Source organism: Pan troglodytes, chromosome 7, assembly GCF_028858775.2.
Source record: "Pan troglodytes isolate AG18354 chromosome 7, NHGRI_mPanTro3-v2.0_pri, whole genome shotgun sequence".
Lineage (NCBI taxonomy): Eukaryota > Metazoa > Chordata > Mammalia > Primates > Hominidae > Pan > Pan troglodytes.
The window spans coordinates 114,295,430-114,314,011 of NC_072405.2; the positions used below are offsets into that span (position 1 = coordinate 114,295,430).

Genomic DNA, 18,582 nt, shown 5'->3' on the forward strand with positions numbered 1-18,582 from the left:
TGTATACACTGATGATACCTTTTTATTCACTGCACTTCATTTGATACATACTTAAATGGTGAATTTAACATTGAGAGTCCACAATTTGGCTTTTTTAGTTTTGTTCATTTTAAATATGTTATTTCTGTCATTCTCATTATTTTCTTTATCTTCTTTTGTGTCTATTCCACATTGTTTGTATTTTCTTAAAAGTTAATAAAATGTAATAAGATAGTTATCAAAATTACTTTTTCTCAATGGTTTAAATTAATTAACTTTAAAATTTTTTAAAATATGTCTCTTCTATATAAGTAATATACTTCTTTAGCTTCAATTAGAAGAAAAGCCTCAGATAATATTTTGATTTATGTTCAGATTACATTTATCACTCTACTTTTAAAAAATCAGTTAGATTTATTAAAACTATACTTTTTATATTTTGTTATCAATTATTTGGATAATTTCAACAGAAAACATTTTTCATTTGGGAATCCTTCACTACTGATTACAACTTAATATTTACACCAATACCTTTAATTCTTAAATGTAACTGAAAAACAAATATAATTTGTACTTATTAAAAGAATACTATTTAGAATAAGTTTAATTATAAAGTGCAAATGTTTAATGATCATCCCACAAGTTCTTGATATGTTGTTATGTTAAAAAATATAAACAATAAAAATTGTTTTCTAACCTCAAATTATTTCAAGGCAGTCCTTAGTTTTGTAAAGACATACAATAATCAAAAACAACTCCACATATGACTGTTTATCAGAAACCTTCATGAAACAGCTAGTTAGTGCAATTCTTTAGCTCAATTAAAGGAAAGATTTTTTTAACCTGAGGTTGAATATTTATATAAAAATAGAAGAGATGGGGTAAGGAATAGAGGGAATGTTTTTAAGTAATTAAATTACCCACAAGAATTTGAAGTACTAATCAATGCAATTTCTGACTTCCAAGATGTCTATAATTGCAAATTTCTAATTTTCTCCTGAAGTTTGGGGTTCTTTCTTGAGTTTGCATATTGGGCTTAAGAGTTTTCCCTTGTAAGATCCTCAGATTTGAGCATTTTGTTTAAGACTACAAGATGGATGACTGAGTCAACAATACTGCCATATTCTGGTCGCTGTTCAGCTTCCTTGTGGATTGTGTCACTGCTAAACCTGTGCCCCTACTTCAAAGAAGTTTGGGTTATGAAATTGCTCTAGGACTCCAGGGGCATGCTCATGCTCTTTCAGTCTCTCTCTCTGTCTTTGTGTCGGGAGTGTGTGTGTGTTTGGAAAAGCAAACTTAAAACGATTACTGTTTGCATACTACAGAAATCACTGAAGGTATATCGATGATCTTTGTAGTACATGCGTGTAGTAAAACCTAAACAACCACTAGCTGGCTGCCAGCTATTGTGACCATATTCAACTATATCTTTGGTTAAAAAAATTCATCTAGAAGTTAACTTTTTTTATATTGGATGCCATAGCAGCTTTATCAATATAACTTTAACTTTCTGGGCACACTAAATAGGCTTTTTAAAGTTCAAAGTAACTATAGAATTAATTTTTTATTTAAGAAGAAGTAAATCTCTTTAAAGACTTACACCAAAATAAATAGCTGCAGAATATGTGATATGATTTAAGGAAATAAGTTAAATCAAGAGCAACAAAATATTGGATTTTTTTTCATCAGTGGCTGAAATGGGCCAGAAATTTCCAATTTAAAAAAATGAATATTTTGAGGTATTTATTAATTCCTGAACATCCACATATGCTGTCTTTTTTTGTGCTCTGCCTTAAAATTTCTAAAGTAGAATAAAGGTCTTGTGTAATTTAAGGAAGGGGATTATTATAAATTAAGGGAAAGGAAGAAAAGTTTTGTTTAAAATGTCATTTATTTAGTAGGAATGCTAACATTTATGGAATTTAGGAGTATTTGTATATATACATATCAAAAAACAGAGGGCCATTTCCACCATAATTTAAAACAACTCTAGCATTTATGAAACAAGATATTTATGAAACAAATTATATTTTCTCTATTTAGTTAATAATTTACTTATACAAAAAAGAATTTGAGATAACTTGAATATTAGTTTAATACATTATACATTAACAGATTATCACATTAATATATATTTACAAACATGTAAAAACTGTCATTGTAAATGTATTTGTCAAAGAAATTGGCTTGTCTCATTACCATCTCAATCAAATTTTTTTACAATTTGAAAATGTTTTGATATTTGATTTGATTTCTAAGATATAATGACCCTAATTTTTTAAGCATACTTGAATTATACAACCATATCAAACCACTAAGAAGTCTTCTGAAATAAACATAGTTCATCACATATAAGAAAATTAATCTTAGAGATTCCTAGATAAACTTACTCTCTAAATCTGTAAACCGTCATTTTTCAAAATTTTTATTTTGGAAATTTGAAATTATTTCAGCAAGATATAAACAGATGGAGAAAAAAGGTAAGTGTTCTGTGGTCAAGTGGTTATTCTTTATTGCAGGTTTTTGAGGGCCTTGTATATACAGATTTTTACTGTCAATCTGAGAGAAAGAGAGAGGAAATTGAACAAAATTCATCCAATTTATCACTTTCATTTATTTTCCTTTTATAGAGTGTATATAGGATATCAGAGCTGAAACAAAGTTTAGGAATTATGTGATCCTTTCCTCAACTAGTGAACAGCCCTTCTATTTTATTGATTTCTCTAAATTGCTTTTCATTCCAAGGAAGAAAAAAAAGACTAAGTTTTGTTGAAATAAAAATATTATTACTGGATTATTTTTCTTAGATAGAGGAAAGGACCAGCAAAGAAAAATCACCTTGCTGGTGAAGAATCCTCTACGCTGGATCACTTTATCTATAGGAGACTTTTCTCTCTAAGGTTATTATTCTACATGGAGTGTTTTTAGGAATAGTTTCTACAAATATAGAAAAGGAACAGAAGACTTCATATGAACCAAATAATTTTTGGGTAGGGAGACCTGTTTGGTTACTGTTTGTCCCAAGGGTTATTCTTCTAGGAGGATTTGAAGTTATAAGGTAAAAGGATATTTACTCAAGTTTGCTGACTAAAATAGTCGTTTGAGATTTCATTGGTTAAGACTCTAATAAAGAATTTTCCAATTTGGGAACTGTCTATAGATGATGATTGGGGTCTGGAGATGAGAGATTTGTTTGAGATTGTAATTTAATTGATGACATATTTAAATGGTTAGAAAGCTCTATTTGCATCTTGCTTTGTTTATCCAGCAAATACAGATTAATATTCTCCTTAGATCTGCCAGTGGTCTGTTAAGTAAAAGTTATATTGCATAAATCTGATTCTACCTAATTTTTAAACCATTTCTAAAGAGAAAGACACTTTTGCAAGCACTGTTAAACCAATATGCCAGAGAGCAAATCTGACTCACTGCCTGTTTTGTAAACAAAGTTTTATTGGAATAAAGCCACACTTATTATGTATGCATTGTCTGCAGTTGCTTCCATGCTATGGTGGCAGAGTTGTGGCAGAGTAACAGTTTCCATATGGCTCACAAAGTCTGCAATATTTGTTATTGGGCCCTTTACAGAAAAAGTTTGCCAACTACTGCCAGTGTTATTCACATTACTACCTAGTAATCAGAAAGAATTTTAATATAGCTTTCCTAGGATGTTGCCATCCAGAAAATAGTCTAAATATTGCAAAATGTATATCCCTGTTTCTACGTATATATTTATCACTACATATTTATATCTATATATCTGTGTGTGTGTTTAAACTTGTCAATTGGTGCTATTTATATTATATCAAGATGGAACTTTTTGAGAAACTTTCCAAACACACCTTATAGCTAATATTCTTTTAGGACCCATCATTTTGTAATGTTGGGCTCATTTTTTAATTGGCTTGCCTTTGGAGAAGACATGTTTACCTGAAAATATCTTTTGAAGTACAAAGAATTCCAAAGTTGTATTTTAATAGACTAATAGGTATTTGTACTTGACTATATTTCACATTTACATCATGGAGGCCCTCACCTGGTTTTATATGTCATTCAAATTATATTAACCTAGCATTAATATTCCTCACTTTCAAATTTGACTCAGAGTCAGTTAGTCAAATCATTATTAACATGTGACTATTATAAGGAAGAAATTGTCTCACTTTATTGAATAGTTGATTTAAATTTTCTGGTATTTAGAGGTAATATAGTATAAGTTTTTGTATATTTATCTAAGATTTTCTTTTTGAAACATTTTCTTCCCTTTTCATATTATTTTCATTAAATGATTTTCCTTTAAAATTTGTTACTAACAAGAACTATCTAATATGCAATGAGATTTTTGCAGGGCAGAGAATAATACTAAAAAATTAAAACATTAAAAATTTAAAAATATTGGCTCAGGAGGGGATACCATAACTTCTAGTTATACTGGTATCTTTTTAATCCCCTTTTCCTTTAATCCATTTTAAAAATCAGGTAAGTATTAAAATACCTATTTTTTAATAGGCACGCTTACGTCTAGTTGTCTTTACCGCAGTTTTAAAGTCATGATCTTAAGCAAGGGGTGTGTGTGTGTATGTTGACATTCCTACCTAAACACACTGTGTGAATTTACTGACATTTTATTATGGATATCCAGTTGAGTTCACTAAGCTCATTTTTCCCAGTATGTAGATTTGTAGTATATGATCGAGATTTTTAAATTATATATATTTCTGAGAAATGGAATATTCCTATAACTTTCCTTTAAAAATGACAAATGTACTTTTTTTGAGATGGGATCTCACTGTATTGGCCAACCTGTAGTGCAGTGGTGTGATCATAGCTCACTGCAGCCTCCCAACTCCTGGTCTCAAATCCAGCCTCAGCCTCCCAGGATGCTGGGACTATAAGCATGTGTCACCACACCTGGCTAATTTTTTGTTTCTGTTGTTGTGGAGACGGGGTCATGCTATGTTGCCCAGGATGGTCTCAAACTCCTGGTCTCAAGCAATCCTCCTGCTTCAGCCCCCCAAAGTGTTGGGATTACAGGCATAAGCCACTGTGCCTGCCCCATAAATATACTTCCAAAATGCTTTTTCATGTTTTCTAGGATTTGCTAACTGAATTTAGTTCTTGTTCTAACCCAAATTTTTGAAGGCCTTCTGAATATTTACAACTGATGTCTTTTAGGTAGCACCTGTTGTAGAGGGCATTAATGTCTTTTTGAAAGAGGCTTACCGTCTCGCTTTCTTAACTCTATATTCTAATTTTTTTTATAAAATTGATCTCAGTCATACTTTGTGCCTTTACTGGCATGGTATGCTATCAGCAGTATTATTACAAGAACCTCTTTGTTGATCCTAGTTCTAGAAAATTCAAATTCAAAAGTTTCTGATAATTGGATTCACACATATACTGGGGCAAACTGCTTCAATGCATAGCCTAATTTTATGATAATAGTTTCTAAATGCAGTTCTAAAATTGTATTTGAAAGCAACTTATAACTTTAATACCTATAAATAAATCATGATGAATTAAAAGTCAGAGTTCACATGATATTATTATTGTCAAATTTCTGTGCAGTCAAATGTATTCTGGACATACACATACCAGAAATTGTTTTCTATCTAATGAAGATTTGTTATCTTCTCTTTAAACTTATTTATATTTTATTCAGATTGAAATTATTTTACATATTTAACATCATGTTTTTACTTATGAAATTGTATACTTTAAATAAATCTTTAAAATAATATGACATTTAATTTGTACATGCTACATTGAGTGAAAGTAATATACCAGCCTAGCATTTCTTCGTTTATACATCCTGTAAGTCGGACTCAGAAATAAGAACTGAACATTAATTTTATGGGTTTTTTTCTACTCGATAGGTACTATGGATATAGAGGAGAGAAATCGCCAAATGAAAATTAACAAATACAAACAGGTAGCCGGATCAGATCCCAGACTGGAACAAGATTACCATTCGAAGGCAAGACATTTTTCTTTTTAAAAGTTGTAAAATAATCAATCATATGAAACAGTTAGATTCTTTTAAACTACTAAATGCAGATTAGTCAGACACAAACATATAATGCCATGGCCCCATGATATTATTAAGTGCTAAAATTTATGTGTTTGTATACAGCTCTTAGCAATAGAATTTGCCTTACTTAAAAAAACTATTATAAAATACAGAAGATTAAACATCTGAAGGACAAATCTTTTACAATTTTTCATTTTGTAAAATCTATAGCCCCTCAAAAATGTTTAAGAACTTAAATGATCTTATGGTTTTCTTTCATATAGATTTTTTCCCATTTTATAGTATTTTAATGGAATCTGGTTTATTACTGAATTATTGGAACAAAATACAAATGGTGCCTGCCTTATAGTGGATCAACTTACAAGTTTTTGACTTTAGGGTAGTGTAAAAGCAATACACATTCAGTAGAAGCCATATATCAAGTACTAATACAACCATTCTGTTTTTCACTTTCAGTATTCAATAAATTACATGAGCTATTCCATACTTTATTATAAAATAGGCTTTCAGTTAGATGATTTTGCCCAACTATAGGCAAATGTTAAGTGTTCTAAACATGTTTGAGGTAGGCTAAGCTAAGCTGTGATGTTCAGAAGATGTATTAAATGCATTTTCAACTTACAGTGGGTTCATTGGGACATAACCCCATCATGAAGCAAAGAGCTTCTGTACATATTCACGAAGTGCTGTTAGAGGTTCAAAAGTCTTTTGGTATGAATCTTTTTTAACTACTGTTTGGGAATAACTTGAAGTATGAGGTCTACCAAGGGAGGAAATAAAGTATTAATTAATTGTTCTTTTTTTTTTTTTTTTTTGAGATGGAGTCTCACTCTGTTGCCCAGACTGGAGTGCAGTGGTGCAATCTTGGCTCACTGCAACCTCCGCCTCCCGGGTTCAAGCGATTCTCCTGCCTCAGCCTGCCAAGTACCTGGGGCTACAGACATGCGCCACCATGCCCAGCTAATTTTTGTATTTTTAGGAGAGACGAGGTTTCACTATTGTTGGCCAGGCTGGTCTCAAACTCCTGACCTGGCGATCCGCCTGCCTCAGCCCAAAGTGCTGGGATTACAAGCGTGAGCCACTGCGCCCGGCCTATTTCATTGTTCTTGTACTCCATTACCTTTTTATATTCAAGACATTTTTAGTTGCTTGATATTATTCGTGGTCAAAGTCATGAAAATACTTTGTTCTGATATAGCTATTGAAGATTTAATAAAAGAATTAAAATAGCAAAATTTACTCATAACATGTAGCTGTTATATGCTGTTATGACTTAGTAATTGAATCATTATAGTTGTAATATTTGTGGTCTCCGTGTAATAGAGAAAAGCAATTTGGATTTTTTGAAAGTTAGGCCTGTTTTATCCTTACATACTTAATCTGCAGTTTCTATTACATTACATCCCTTCATAACCTCAAGAACTAATTAAGTAAAGCATAAGTGGCTATGTTGGATATACATATGTAGCAGGTATGTACATATGTACCAGTTTCTAGCTTCTTCAATAAGACAACATAGAGAAGGCAGAGATTCTTAACATCAGCATCTACTTCTAAACTACCAGTCTCTTCCCCAGATTACATTATTACCAACATGGTGCATACAAAATTATTTATCACAGAATTCTGATATACTGGAAATGTCACAGGCCTAAAGCCAGACAAAAGTAAATTTAAGACAAATTAAAATAGCCTTGGCTTTACTCAGTAGGTTCTAAATTTCTAGAACTTTTTCACTAAAATGAAAATATGAATAACTTCAAACAGGTATAGTAAATTTTGTAGAAAATAATTCTATAATGCTATAATATTTTAGAACATTCCTAACTATTTGAGTTGGATATCAGAAATGATATCTGTGTTTTTCATTTGTTTGTTTTGTATTTCTGCCTAGAACTAAATAGACACACCTGACCTTTTGTGGTTTTTTTATGCTGTAGTCTCTCATCTGTTCACCTTGTATAATCCAGAGGCCAAAGCATAAAGTCCTGATAAAATAAGATACTAAATTTTTTGTAAATGTGTCTTCAGATAACATAAATTTGTTGGTTTATATTTTACTGTACTTCAGGAAGGAATGTAGATGATTTATAAAAATAATTATAATAGTCTCAATAATATTGTCAGTGAAGAAAAGATCAAGAGAAAATAAAGTCACGATAAAACAAGGTAACTCCAGAAGTAAAGTCTGTGAAAAAAATATATAGTCTAAGATCCTACATACCCACTACATGTGGGCAATGTCAACCCTGAGCTTCCTAACAAGCAGCAAGTAAGTGTAAGATCCCACATACCCATTAAATGTGGGCTATATGTCAACACTGAGCTTCTTAACAAGCAGCAAAGGCAGAAAGGGAAACTTGATCAGTTATATGATTTACATTGCTCATACAATAAAGACAAGTTTCTTAGAAGCAATAGCAATGATTCTTGTTATAGAAACCTGACAGAAATTTATTGGATGGACCAAAGGAATACTATAGGCATAGCTGGGATTTCTTTTCTAATTTTGATTTTACTTCGATTCATGAATAAATGAATGCTTAAGGCTTCAAAGTTTTATATCTTTGACAGCAATCATTTTAAGTTGGGAAAAAATAAATATTGGTAAAAATTAATTGTACTAAGCATTATAATTTCCTAGATATTCTCTAAGGCAGTAGATCAGCAACATCAGCATCACTTGGAGACTTTTAGAAATGCAATTGTCTGGGGCCCCTTCAGACCAATGGAATAAAAACTCTGGAGTTGGGGTCCCTGTGGTGTTTGTTTGTTTGTTTGTTTGTTTTTGAGACAGAGTCTTGCTCTGTCACCCAGGCTGGAGTGCAGTGGCACCATATCAGCTCACTGCAACCTCCGCCTCCTGGGTTCAAGTGATTCTCCTGCCTCAGCCTCCTGAGTAGCTGGGACTACAGGCACGCGCCACCACGCCCAGCTAATTTTTTATATTATTTTAGTAGAGATGGGGTTTCACTGTGTTAGCCAGGATGGTCTCAATCTACTGACCTCGTGATCTGCCCGCCTTGGCCTCCCAAAGTGCTGGGATTACAGGCATGAGCCACCACGCCCGGCCGGGTCCCTGTGTTTTAACAAGTCTATCAGATGATTCTGATGTAGACTAAAGTTTGAGAATTACTGCTCTAAGGTGAAGAACTATTGTAAAATTATCCTTTAGATAATTGAGTTGACTTCCTCAATTAGGGTTTCAACTAGAAGCCAGAGGTGAATGATGTCTTCAAGAAAATGGAGACATTTTGAGAATAAATGATCTGACATCTTTATAAGGCCTTTAATAATGTCTGACAAATCCTACTGAATGTAGAATACTTATCATTCTGTTTTCTATTGCCAGGATTATGCAGGCAGCTTACCTCAAAATATAATCAAGTCTCTTAAGTACAACTTTTTAAGGGGTTCCAAAATACAACCCTATTTTGTACCACAACAAAGTATTTCTTGATGTGGAACTATCTTTGCTGGATCACCTATCTCCCCATCATCTGAGGTTCATCTTCCTCTGATATGTCAAAGAGAAAGTTACAGAGGAATCTTCTTCAGACATATATATATTAAGTTACATTAATTTTCAATTAATTCCTTAGATTAAAATTTTCAACATCATTTCTCTCTTTTTTGATGAGGGCTATTTAGCTTATATTTACATTCTTTACTTTTTATTTTGATAACAAATGCAAGTTATAGAGCCTCCTACTGAGCTATGTGTTTTAACATTAGATCTAGTTGCTGAAGAAAATCATTTAACAAATAAGGGAGCTAAGATATAGAAAGGTTATGTAATCTATCCAGGTCCACATAGCCACTAAGTCATGGAAAGTATTACTTGGGCTAATTTAGTTTTTCAAATTTGACATAACTGTGATGAAATCCAAAGCCTCAGACATATGAAGCATATGCTGTCTCCTGAGCTGTATTCCTGAAATTCCAGTGACACAATTGTGAAGCCCTGTGTGGAATCTAATTGTTAGCCTAGGTTGTTTTTAAAAAAACTGTACAGTTCACATTCTACATGGCATTGCTCCCTGAATTTCTCAAGACTTCTGCATTGATAGTTTTAAATAATTCCTACTAAATTTAAAGAAATCTTCTTAGTAACTCACTTTGAAAGCATCTATAGAGCAATGCCTATTAAGCTACTGTCTTTCTAAGAATATTTTCAGTATACTAGAAAACTTGAAAGAAGAGAGTCTATTTTTAATAAGAGCAGCAAAGGCATATACAGACATGATTTCTAGTTAATCAGTGGATGATTTCTCAGGGAGTTTCCCTCAAAATAGAATTTATTATACTCAATGTACTCTTGCATGCTTCTTGTACTTTTTTTATCCCAGCTTGAATGTGATTCATCTATTCTTAGCAATAATTTAAGGATCAACGTATTTTTTCTATAAAATCAACCTTCTTTCCTCTTTATTTTCTCAGAAAAATGTGATTTATTAAGTTTAACAGTGTAAATTATGGTTCACCACAGGTCAACTACCCTTCTGTGAGTTATATAATGATAAATTGGCATAATTATCAATACTTAAAAGTCCAACAATGTATTTATACATGGAAATTAATATGGATGATTTGATAATGCTTATTTAAACATATGAGCTTTAGTTTTTAAATTTGCCATATTTAATATTTTTAAGTGTTCCCAAAAGCTATATATTGCTATGAAGATACTCTTTGAAAGAGTGGCCCCATAGCATTTCAACAAATAAGGCTCATTCAACAAATGATGTTTATTGGCACAGTATTTATTGGAACTCAAAGCTTATTTCTCTGGAAAAACAATGCTCTTTTTTAAGGAGTATGTTGTGGCAATACTTCTACAAAATTATCACAAAAATGTCTCACTCCTGTTATAGCAGTTATATCATAATTTTCCATTCTCTTATTTGTCTCCCTGGAATTAAGAAGCAGTATAATCTATGAGTTGCCCAGATCTCTTCAAATGGAGGCCAGAAGCCTATGATAATCTATTTAACCCATAATATAATAGATTGGGTTAGAACAGAGGACAATGTAATAAAATAAAGGAAAAGAAAGTTTGTCTCCATTTATTGTGCATGCCTGACCCTAGGCACTTTTCACCTATATCCTGTCGCTTTTTTCCCAGGCTTCTAGTCTTTTAGGCACCCATTCACAGATCTCAAAGATGTATTGGGGAAAGCAATTTGATTAAACTAGTTTACGTTAAAATATGAATGACAACACAGAGCTTCATTTTTTAAAAAGCCCTTATAAATACAACATAAACTGAAATTGGTGGACTTATAAGCAGTATTAATAGAAAATATTTCAGATAGTTAAAGTATGTTTGGTCAATTAAAATGCCACTGTTATCTAAACTGTTTGTTTCATTTGATTAGCGCTTATGCGCTTCTCAACACTGAGAAGACATATTCAGTGCTAACCTTAAGTATTTTACATTGACTTTCAAGGCACAGGCAATGAGGGGAGAAAAGTTGAGGCTTGTTACAAGTGGTCATATATGAGCTCTTCAAAAATTTAATGTAAGTCAGGAATACTTTAAGTCTCAAATATCATCAGAATGTGGCAGCAGTGGGTGAGTAGTGTATTAGAAAGGGCACAGCCTGGGGTCAAGTGGACTCTGCCTGGGTGGCTTGGGGTAGGTTTAACCTCACAGCTTTTTTAATCTATTAAACAAGGTTTTGGTATCTATTTTATAGGGTAGTGATGAGGATTAAACGAGATGATGTATATAAATTGTTTAGCACCTAGTAAATGCTCAATAAATAATGCAGCTAATATTAGTTATTATTTTATAGTAACAACAGCAAATATAATAATAGACACCAGATGTGAATCTGACAAGACCAAAAAGAAATGATAAAGAAATGACTAAGATAAGGAAAATGATTTTATTGATTTTAGTGTGGCTCAGATATCTTTGAATGTTCCCTTTACTCTCAAATAAGGAGATTCAAGTAGCACAAATCTAAAAGGAAAAATGAAATTTAGAGGAAAAAAATTTATGAATCTTAAGGGGATATGAAGATTTTTTTAATTAAAGGAGACTGGAACATAATATGTGATGAAAAATTACAAACCAAATTACTGAAATTAAGAAATTATGCTATCATGGTTGACATTAAAGGTGACTGGTCCTTGATGAAGCGATTAATAGACATGCATATGGGTGTGGGTGTTTTCAAAGAAATACTCATTAATAGTGATGACATAAATGGACCTGACAACTAAGACCACGTTTATAAAAGGCAAGTTTTAAAATGTAGATTAGATAGCCTTATATATATTATCAAGAAGAAACATGACAATACATGAATTTAGATATAATGTAGACATGAAGAAATAAGAGTTATGTTTTAATTTTACAGCAGTGATAGAAACAAAATACTTGGGGAAAAGTATTTTTCTTAGGGAGAAAAATTGAGCTGCTGTTAGTATGTAACTCAGCCCAGTAACATGATGAGGTGGATAGAGCAAGGCTTTGTGCCTGCTACAGGAAGAGCTGCTGCAGCGTCAGTTCTCAAGCTACCAAGAGAACCTAGTATTCATGTAAAACAGACGTCATTATGCATGTGTAAGATGGAATCCTCTGATAAATAGAACAAGAGGATTCTAATAGGCATGATCTTGTGAACGCAGTCTCAGGGAGTACAATAAGATGTTTTAAATAGAAAGTAATGAATGAAGCATTCTTCTTTGGAATAAGCAATCTACTGTTTCATGAACAGAAGTTGGGTTCAGATTTTCAAAAAAATGCCTGCTAGGCATAGTCTAACAGATATCCAGCAGAATGGTTTCCTATTTTTGAATTAGAATTAAGATCACTTACTCATGATTTTCAACTCAAGCCAAGTCAAGTAATCTTATCTTGTACTGATGAAGATGTCAGAGACTATGCCAGTGGCTGTACCTGGATTTCTTCAATGAAACACATCACTTCTATAAACGCTTATTTTACTTTTTCATATTTTCCTATTATTTTATTTATTTCTTCATGCCTCAGCAAGCAGATAACTTCAGGTCCTATAGCAGAATCCCAAGAGAAATATCTGGAAATCAGGGAACCTGCTGATATGGGAGCATAAGAGAAAAAAGGACAGCCTACATTACTTGGAAGTATTCTTAAATGCCAGACTAGCCTACGAAACTATGAGAGTATGCTGAGTACTCAATGATACTGCCGCCTACTATACTTCCCACCTCTCCACCAGCTGAGGATACATTTGACCAAGTATTGCACACTTTTCATTGCTTCCTGGCCCCAAACCAGGCCACAGTCTTCTAAGCTGTCTAAGTTGCTTGTCCAAGCCAGCCATCCTCCAGGATTTTAATTAGTCACCTGATGTGTATGTTTTATTTTTACATCACCCTGAGGTACTTCCTTTACCAAGTATATTTATGAAGATACATAAACTTAGATTTTGAAATCCAGGTTATTAAGCTAGCAAATAAGAGCAGCATTATATAATATAGCTGTAGAATTGCACGAGATGCTAATGGTAATCTTATCAAGGCCTGATTAAAGCCTTCAGTCCCACTTACAAAATCGCCAAATGGTTATATAGCCTAATTAAAAGAGTCATAGTTCAGAATGAAAAATGATAAAATTACATTTTTAAAATCATTTATGCCCTTTTCCCCCTTCTATAGTTTTTTTTGAATTCATGTTTGCAAGGATAGATTTCTCATTTGTGTGATATTAAACATCCATCAAACTAGCATTTAAAAGTAACTAAAAATTTCTGTATGTGTTTGTATAATTTCTTCCTTTATGAGATAAGCAAAAGAAGGGGTGATGTCAAGAGAGAAGGAGCCATTGGAAGTATAATTTCTTACAATTGGTACACAATATTATTATTAACTATAGCAGACACACATTTATAGCAGAAATTCTGAAGTCTTGTTTACAGTAATAGAGATATATGGACAGTTTGATAATCACTCTTCAATATATTTTTAGTGATTAGGGTTAAATAAAGACTACAGAGTAGTATTAAAAGTGTAGACTCCTTAACCAAACTGCCTAGATTAAAACCCTACCTCTTATACTATCTGTATGACCTTGGGCAAGTTACTTAACATTCTTGTGCCTCAGTTTCTTATTCTATAAGGTGTGTCAATAATAGTACCTACCTCCGAGGATTGTTTTATCTTTTTTTTTTTTTTTTTTTTTTACATAGTCTCACTCTGTTGCCCAGGCTGGAGAGCAGTGGCGTGATCTCAGGTCACTGCAACCTCTGCCTCCCGGGTTCAAGTGATTCTCCTACCTCAGCCTCCCGAGTAACTGGGATTACAGGCACGTGCCACCACACCCAGCTAATTTTTTTGTCGTTTTAGTAAAGGCAGGGTTTCACCACGTTGGCCAGGCTGGTTTTGAACTCCTGACCTCAAGTGATCTGCCCACCTTGGCCTCACAAAGTGCTAGGATTACAGGCATGAGCCACCACACCCAGCCAGATTGTTTTCAAGATTGTCTACATATAAAGATTAAAGTCTTAGAGCAGAGCTTGATATGTAACAGCAATCAGTAAACGTTAGCTGTGATATGATAATGATGGTTGTGGTCGTGGTGGTGGTGGTGGTGGTGACGATGATGATAGGAAAGAAGGACAAAAGGAAGAAACACTGTTTCCAACAGATAACTTCCACTTACCAAAGCCCTTGGGGGTTCCAGTGTATATTTGTTGTCATCAGGAATCTAGTAGAGATAGATAAGTATATCTTTAAGGTAATCTTAAAAACAGGTGGGGAGAAAAGGATGAAAATTTTAAAAAAATGATACTTTTAAAAGCCTAAAAATGATTTGTCTTTTTTGCAAATCTATTCAAATTTTTTTCTACCCAAAATTCTTATTGTATAGTTTATATTCCCTAGCAAGCTGATTGTATTTAAATTTTAATCTAAATATCTGTCTATTGGTATAGATATACCTGTAGGCAGATATAAAATTATAATGTATTTACACATAATTTATACATCTGTGTTTACACATACACTTACTCATACCCTAAAGCTCTGAACTCAGGGTTCAGAGCTTTAGGGTATGAGTAAGTGTATGTGTAAACACAGATGTATAAATGATGATTTAGCTGATAGAAGCAACAACTGTTCACTTATTCCTTGCCTCATTGGAAGAAATTCTCATTTATTTCTTGTCTCTCCTGTTACATAAAAGATCTACAGTTAAAAACTTGGTGGTGGCCGGGCGCGGTGGCTCACGCCCGTAATCCCAGCACTTCGGGAGGCCAAGGCAGGTGGATCGCCTGAGATCAGGAGTTTGAGACCAGCCTGGCCAACATGGTGAAACCCCATCTCTACTAAAAATACCAAAAATTACTTGGGTGTGGTGGCTGGTGCCTGTAATCCCAGCTAGTTAGAAGGCTGAGGCAGAAGAATCTCTTGAACCCGGGAGTCAGAGGTTGCAATGAGCCGAGATCGCTGCACTCCAACCTGGGCAACAAGAGCGAGACTCCGTCTCAAAAACAAACAAAAAAACAAACCAAAAAAAAAACACTTGATGGTAACTGATTTTAATGAAATTTTAGCGATTTTGTATTTTTATTTGTGATTAATCTTTGATTTTAAAAGTTTCTAGTTTAGGTTTCTTTTTCCTTAACATCCCATATTAGTTGATTAGGGCTGCTATAACAAAATACCATAGGAGGGGTGGCTTAAAGAACAGAAATGTATTTTCCCAGTTTTGGAGGCTAGAACTTTAAGGTGTTGGCTAGGCTGGCTCCTTCTGAGGCCTTTCCATGGCTTTCAGATGGCTGCCTTCTTGCTGTGTCTTCACTTTGTGTGTGTCTGTGTCCTAATCTCTTCTTATAAGGACACCAATCATATTGGATTAGGAACTACCTATGTGACCTCATTTTACCTTAATTACCTCTTGAAAAGCTCTAGCGTCAAGTACAGTCACATTCTGAGGTACTGAAGACTAGGACTTCAGTATAGGAATTTGGGAGGAACACAATTCAGTCTATAACACATCTCTACAAAGTAGCTAATGATCTTTTAAATTAAAACTTTATTGCACTGTGAAAGCATATTTGATTAGAATGTGAATAGGGATTTTTAGGCAACTAACTGTAGCTGTTTTGCTTTGAACTTTTTATTTCTTTTTTGATTTTATTACTTTTCTCTATTTCTTCCTATTTTTACAACTGCCTTCTCAAATCCTAAGAGATAAAATATTTTGGTTTTGTGTTTGCAAATGCATCTTAAAAATTAGCTGTCTTAGCCATGAAAACCACATTTAAATATGACTCGCGTAGCCATAATTTTATGCTGATATTCAAGCATGGGTCCCTTTCCTTTAGATGTATTTGTGAATTGCTACCTTTTACCATATATTCACATTTTAAGCCAGGAAATATAAAGAGACTATTTTTAATTATGAGTAAGTCTTCCAGTGTGGCAGTATTATGTAAAAAAAAAAGTCATTTGAGATGACAAAAACAGCAACTTGTATATTATAGAACACTGTAGAATTATAGCAGAAATTTTAACTTCTCCCTTTTTAGTAACATAAAGTTTCTAAAAACTGACAAAGAGAGAATTGTAGATAAGTTGCAGGCAGCTACTTGCAGGTAAGAGGGTCAATCTGTGGAGAATAGCTGCCATTGCCAAGAGTGCAGTACCCTCCTGTAATTACCTAAGAATATAAAGGAGAAACATTTCCTTTTACCGTCAGCAAAATAAAAAATAATAATAAACATATGACTTCATCTTTGCTTTCATCAAGGCTCCAGAGTTGCTAGCTTGTTAACAGCTAGAATATTCTACAGGGAATGAATTATCGTAGACCACAGAAGGGAAAGGTCTTGCTTTATAAAATCAGGGAGGATATGGGAAAAGAAGGAAGAAAATGTGATCAAATAGAACAGATACATTCTTTCCAATCAAATTTCATATAACTGAAAGGATTAAGCATGATATATATATATATGTAAGAAGTAAAAGAATATGGAAAACAACAGATAGGTGAAAACATATATACCTTCTGAACCAACCATGGCATTACCACATAAAATACATATATTCTGTTTTATATGTGGAATATTTATGTCTTTTATATTAAACTATACACTTCTTGAGAACGGTGACTATATTATTCATCTTTGTAGTCTCTCAGTAGCATGTACTTTGCCTTGGCCACAATAAGCACTCAATGGGATTAATTTTAGTGAATGAACGTGGACGTGGATGCTGAGAGAAGTAGGATAGGATAGTTTGAAAAAGATTCTAGAGAAGGTGAATTTTAAGCATTTTGTATCAATATAAGAACAAAATATGATTTTTAGAAGAAGATATAGGTAGATTATTGGGTAATAGTCAAAAGCATGTTTTCTAATGGGCATACAATTATTGATTTCCATCTAGAGATAATAATAGTGGAAAGAATACTGAGAAAGAATGAGAAGATTGGGCTTCTAACTTTGGTTATGCCATTCATGTAATAAGACTTTGGGTAAGTTGCCCAATAGTTCTTCACAACTCAACTTTTTTCTATCTACAAATTGAAGGAAACTTATAAAGTGTTAAACAAATATGTGGTACTTTGGAGGCAGCATTGAAAAGACCACTATGAATTAACATTTGGGTTTTAATCAGTCTCATCATTAATTAAGTAAATTATTTAATCACAGAGCCTAGTCTTAAAATTAGATTTGAAATATATTTTCTATAGTTTATTTCTTTCAATTCTAATGTTTCATTCATTGATTGAGTAGTCTGATCAGTGTAAGGCTCTCTACTAGACATGTTCTCACAAGTGCCTGAATCTGTATAATTTTTAATGAACTTGTGCCATAATAACTATGACTTAGAGAATAAATTTATATGTGTAATGTTTTGCACATTTTACATGAAGTAATTGATAATTAAGTTTGAATTGACACTTGTGTAAAAACCTTTAGTCAATAAAGTCAGTCATCCAGGGTAACATGGAACCATTCACATCTATAACTTCAATTTAGTTCAGCTAATTATAATACAAATATATCTACAATTCTGTTATGTAATGGCTTTGTTCATCAGCACAAAATTCAGTTGTAATTTTTCTTTAGTTGGAAGGATTACAGAGATCATTTATTAGCAAAATAAATATAACGTTTTATTAAATATTTGGAAATTTGATTACTTCTATTGCATCAATTTTGAAGATCGTAAAATAATACTCCAGTCTGGAAATAATATAGCTAACCTTGGAATATATTTCATATGAAGGAAGGGACTTTGGTGATAACTTCAGAGAGTGGAAACATCTCTATAGCACTAGGCCTAGCACATGGGAATGTCCATAATCGTAGTTATTTTTTAGTATTTATTATAACATGGGAGGTAGGAGTAATAAAAACTAACTTACAGTTGAACTTCATTCTGATGGATGAATTAAAACTTACTACCTCAATATAACTTCCTGAGTAACAAAGAAATGGCTGTGATTTTATGATTGGCCATTTTCAGGTCATTTTTATGACTCGGAATGCTTACAAACAAGGCCAACAGTCTCCAGGGTCCAGTCACATAAGAACATGTTACTTCTTAAGCCCTTTTCGATTTTCTGCCAA

The 18,582-nt window shown here is 33.0% G+C and overlaps 1 protein-coding gene across 49 annotated transcripts in view; it reads left to right on the forward strand.

The window, feature by feature from the left end:
* RIMS2 (regulating synaptic membrane exocytosis 2) overlaps positions 1-18,582 on the forward strand; it is a 729,498-nt gene that overhangs the window by 539,160 nt on the left and 171,756 nt on the right. For 37 of the 49 annotated variants that reach the window (XM_063816523.1, XM_063816526.1, XM_063816527.1 and 34 more), the window contains one exon: positions 5,856-5,956. The exons of the other annotated variants lie outside the window; for them this stretch is intronic. In XM_063816523.1, coding sequence (XP_063672593.1) covers positions 5,856-5,956 — 101 coding nt within the window. The remainder of the gene's footprint in view (positions 1-5,855; positions 5,957-18,582) is intronic. 49 annotated transcript variants of the gene reach the window in all.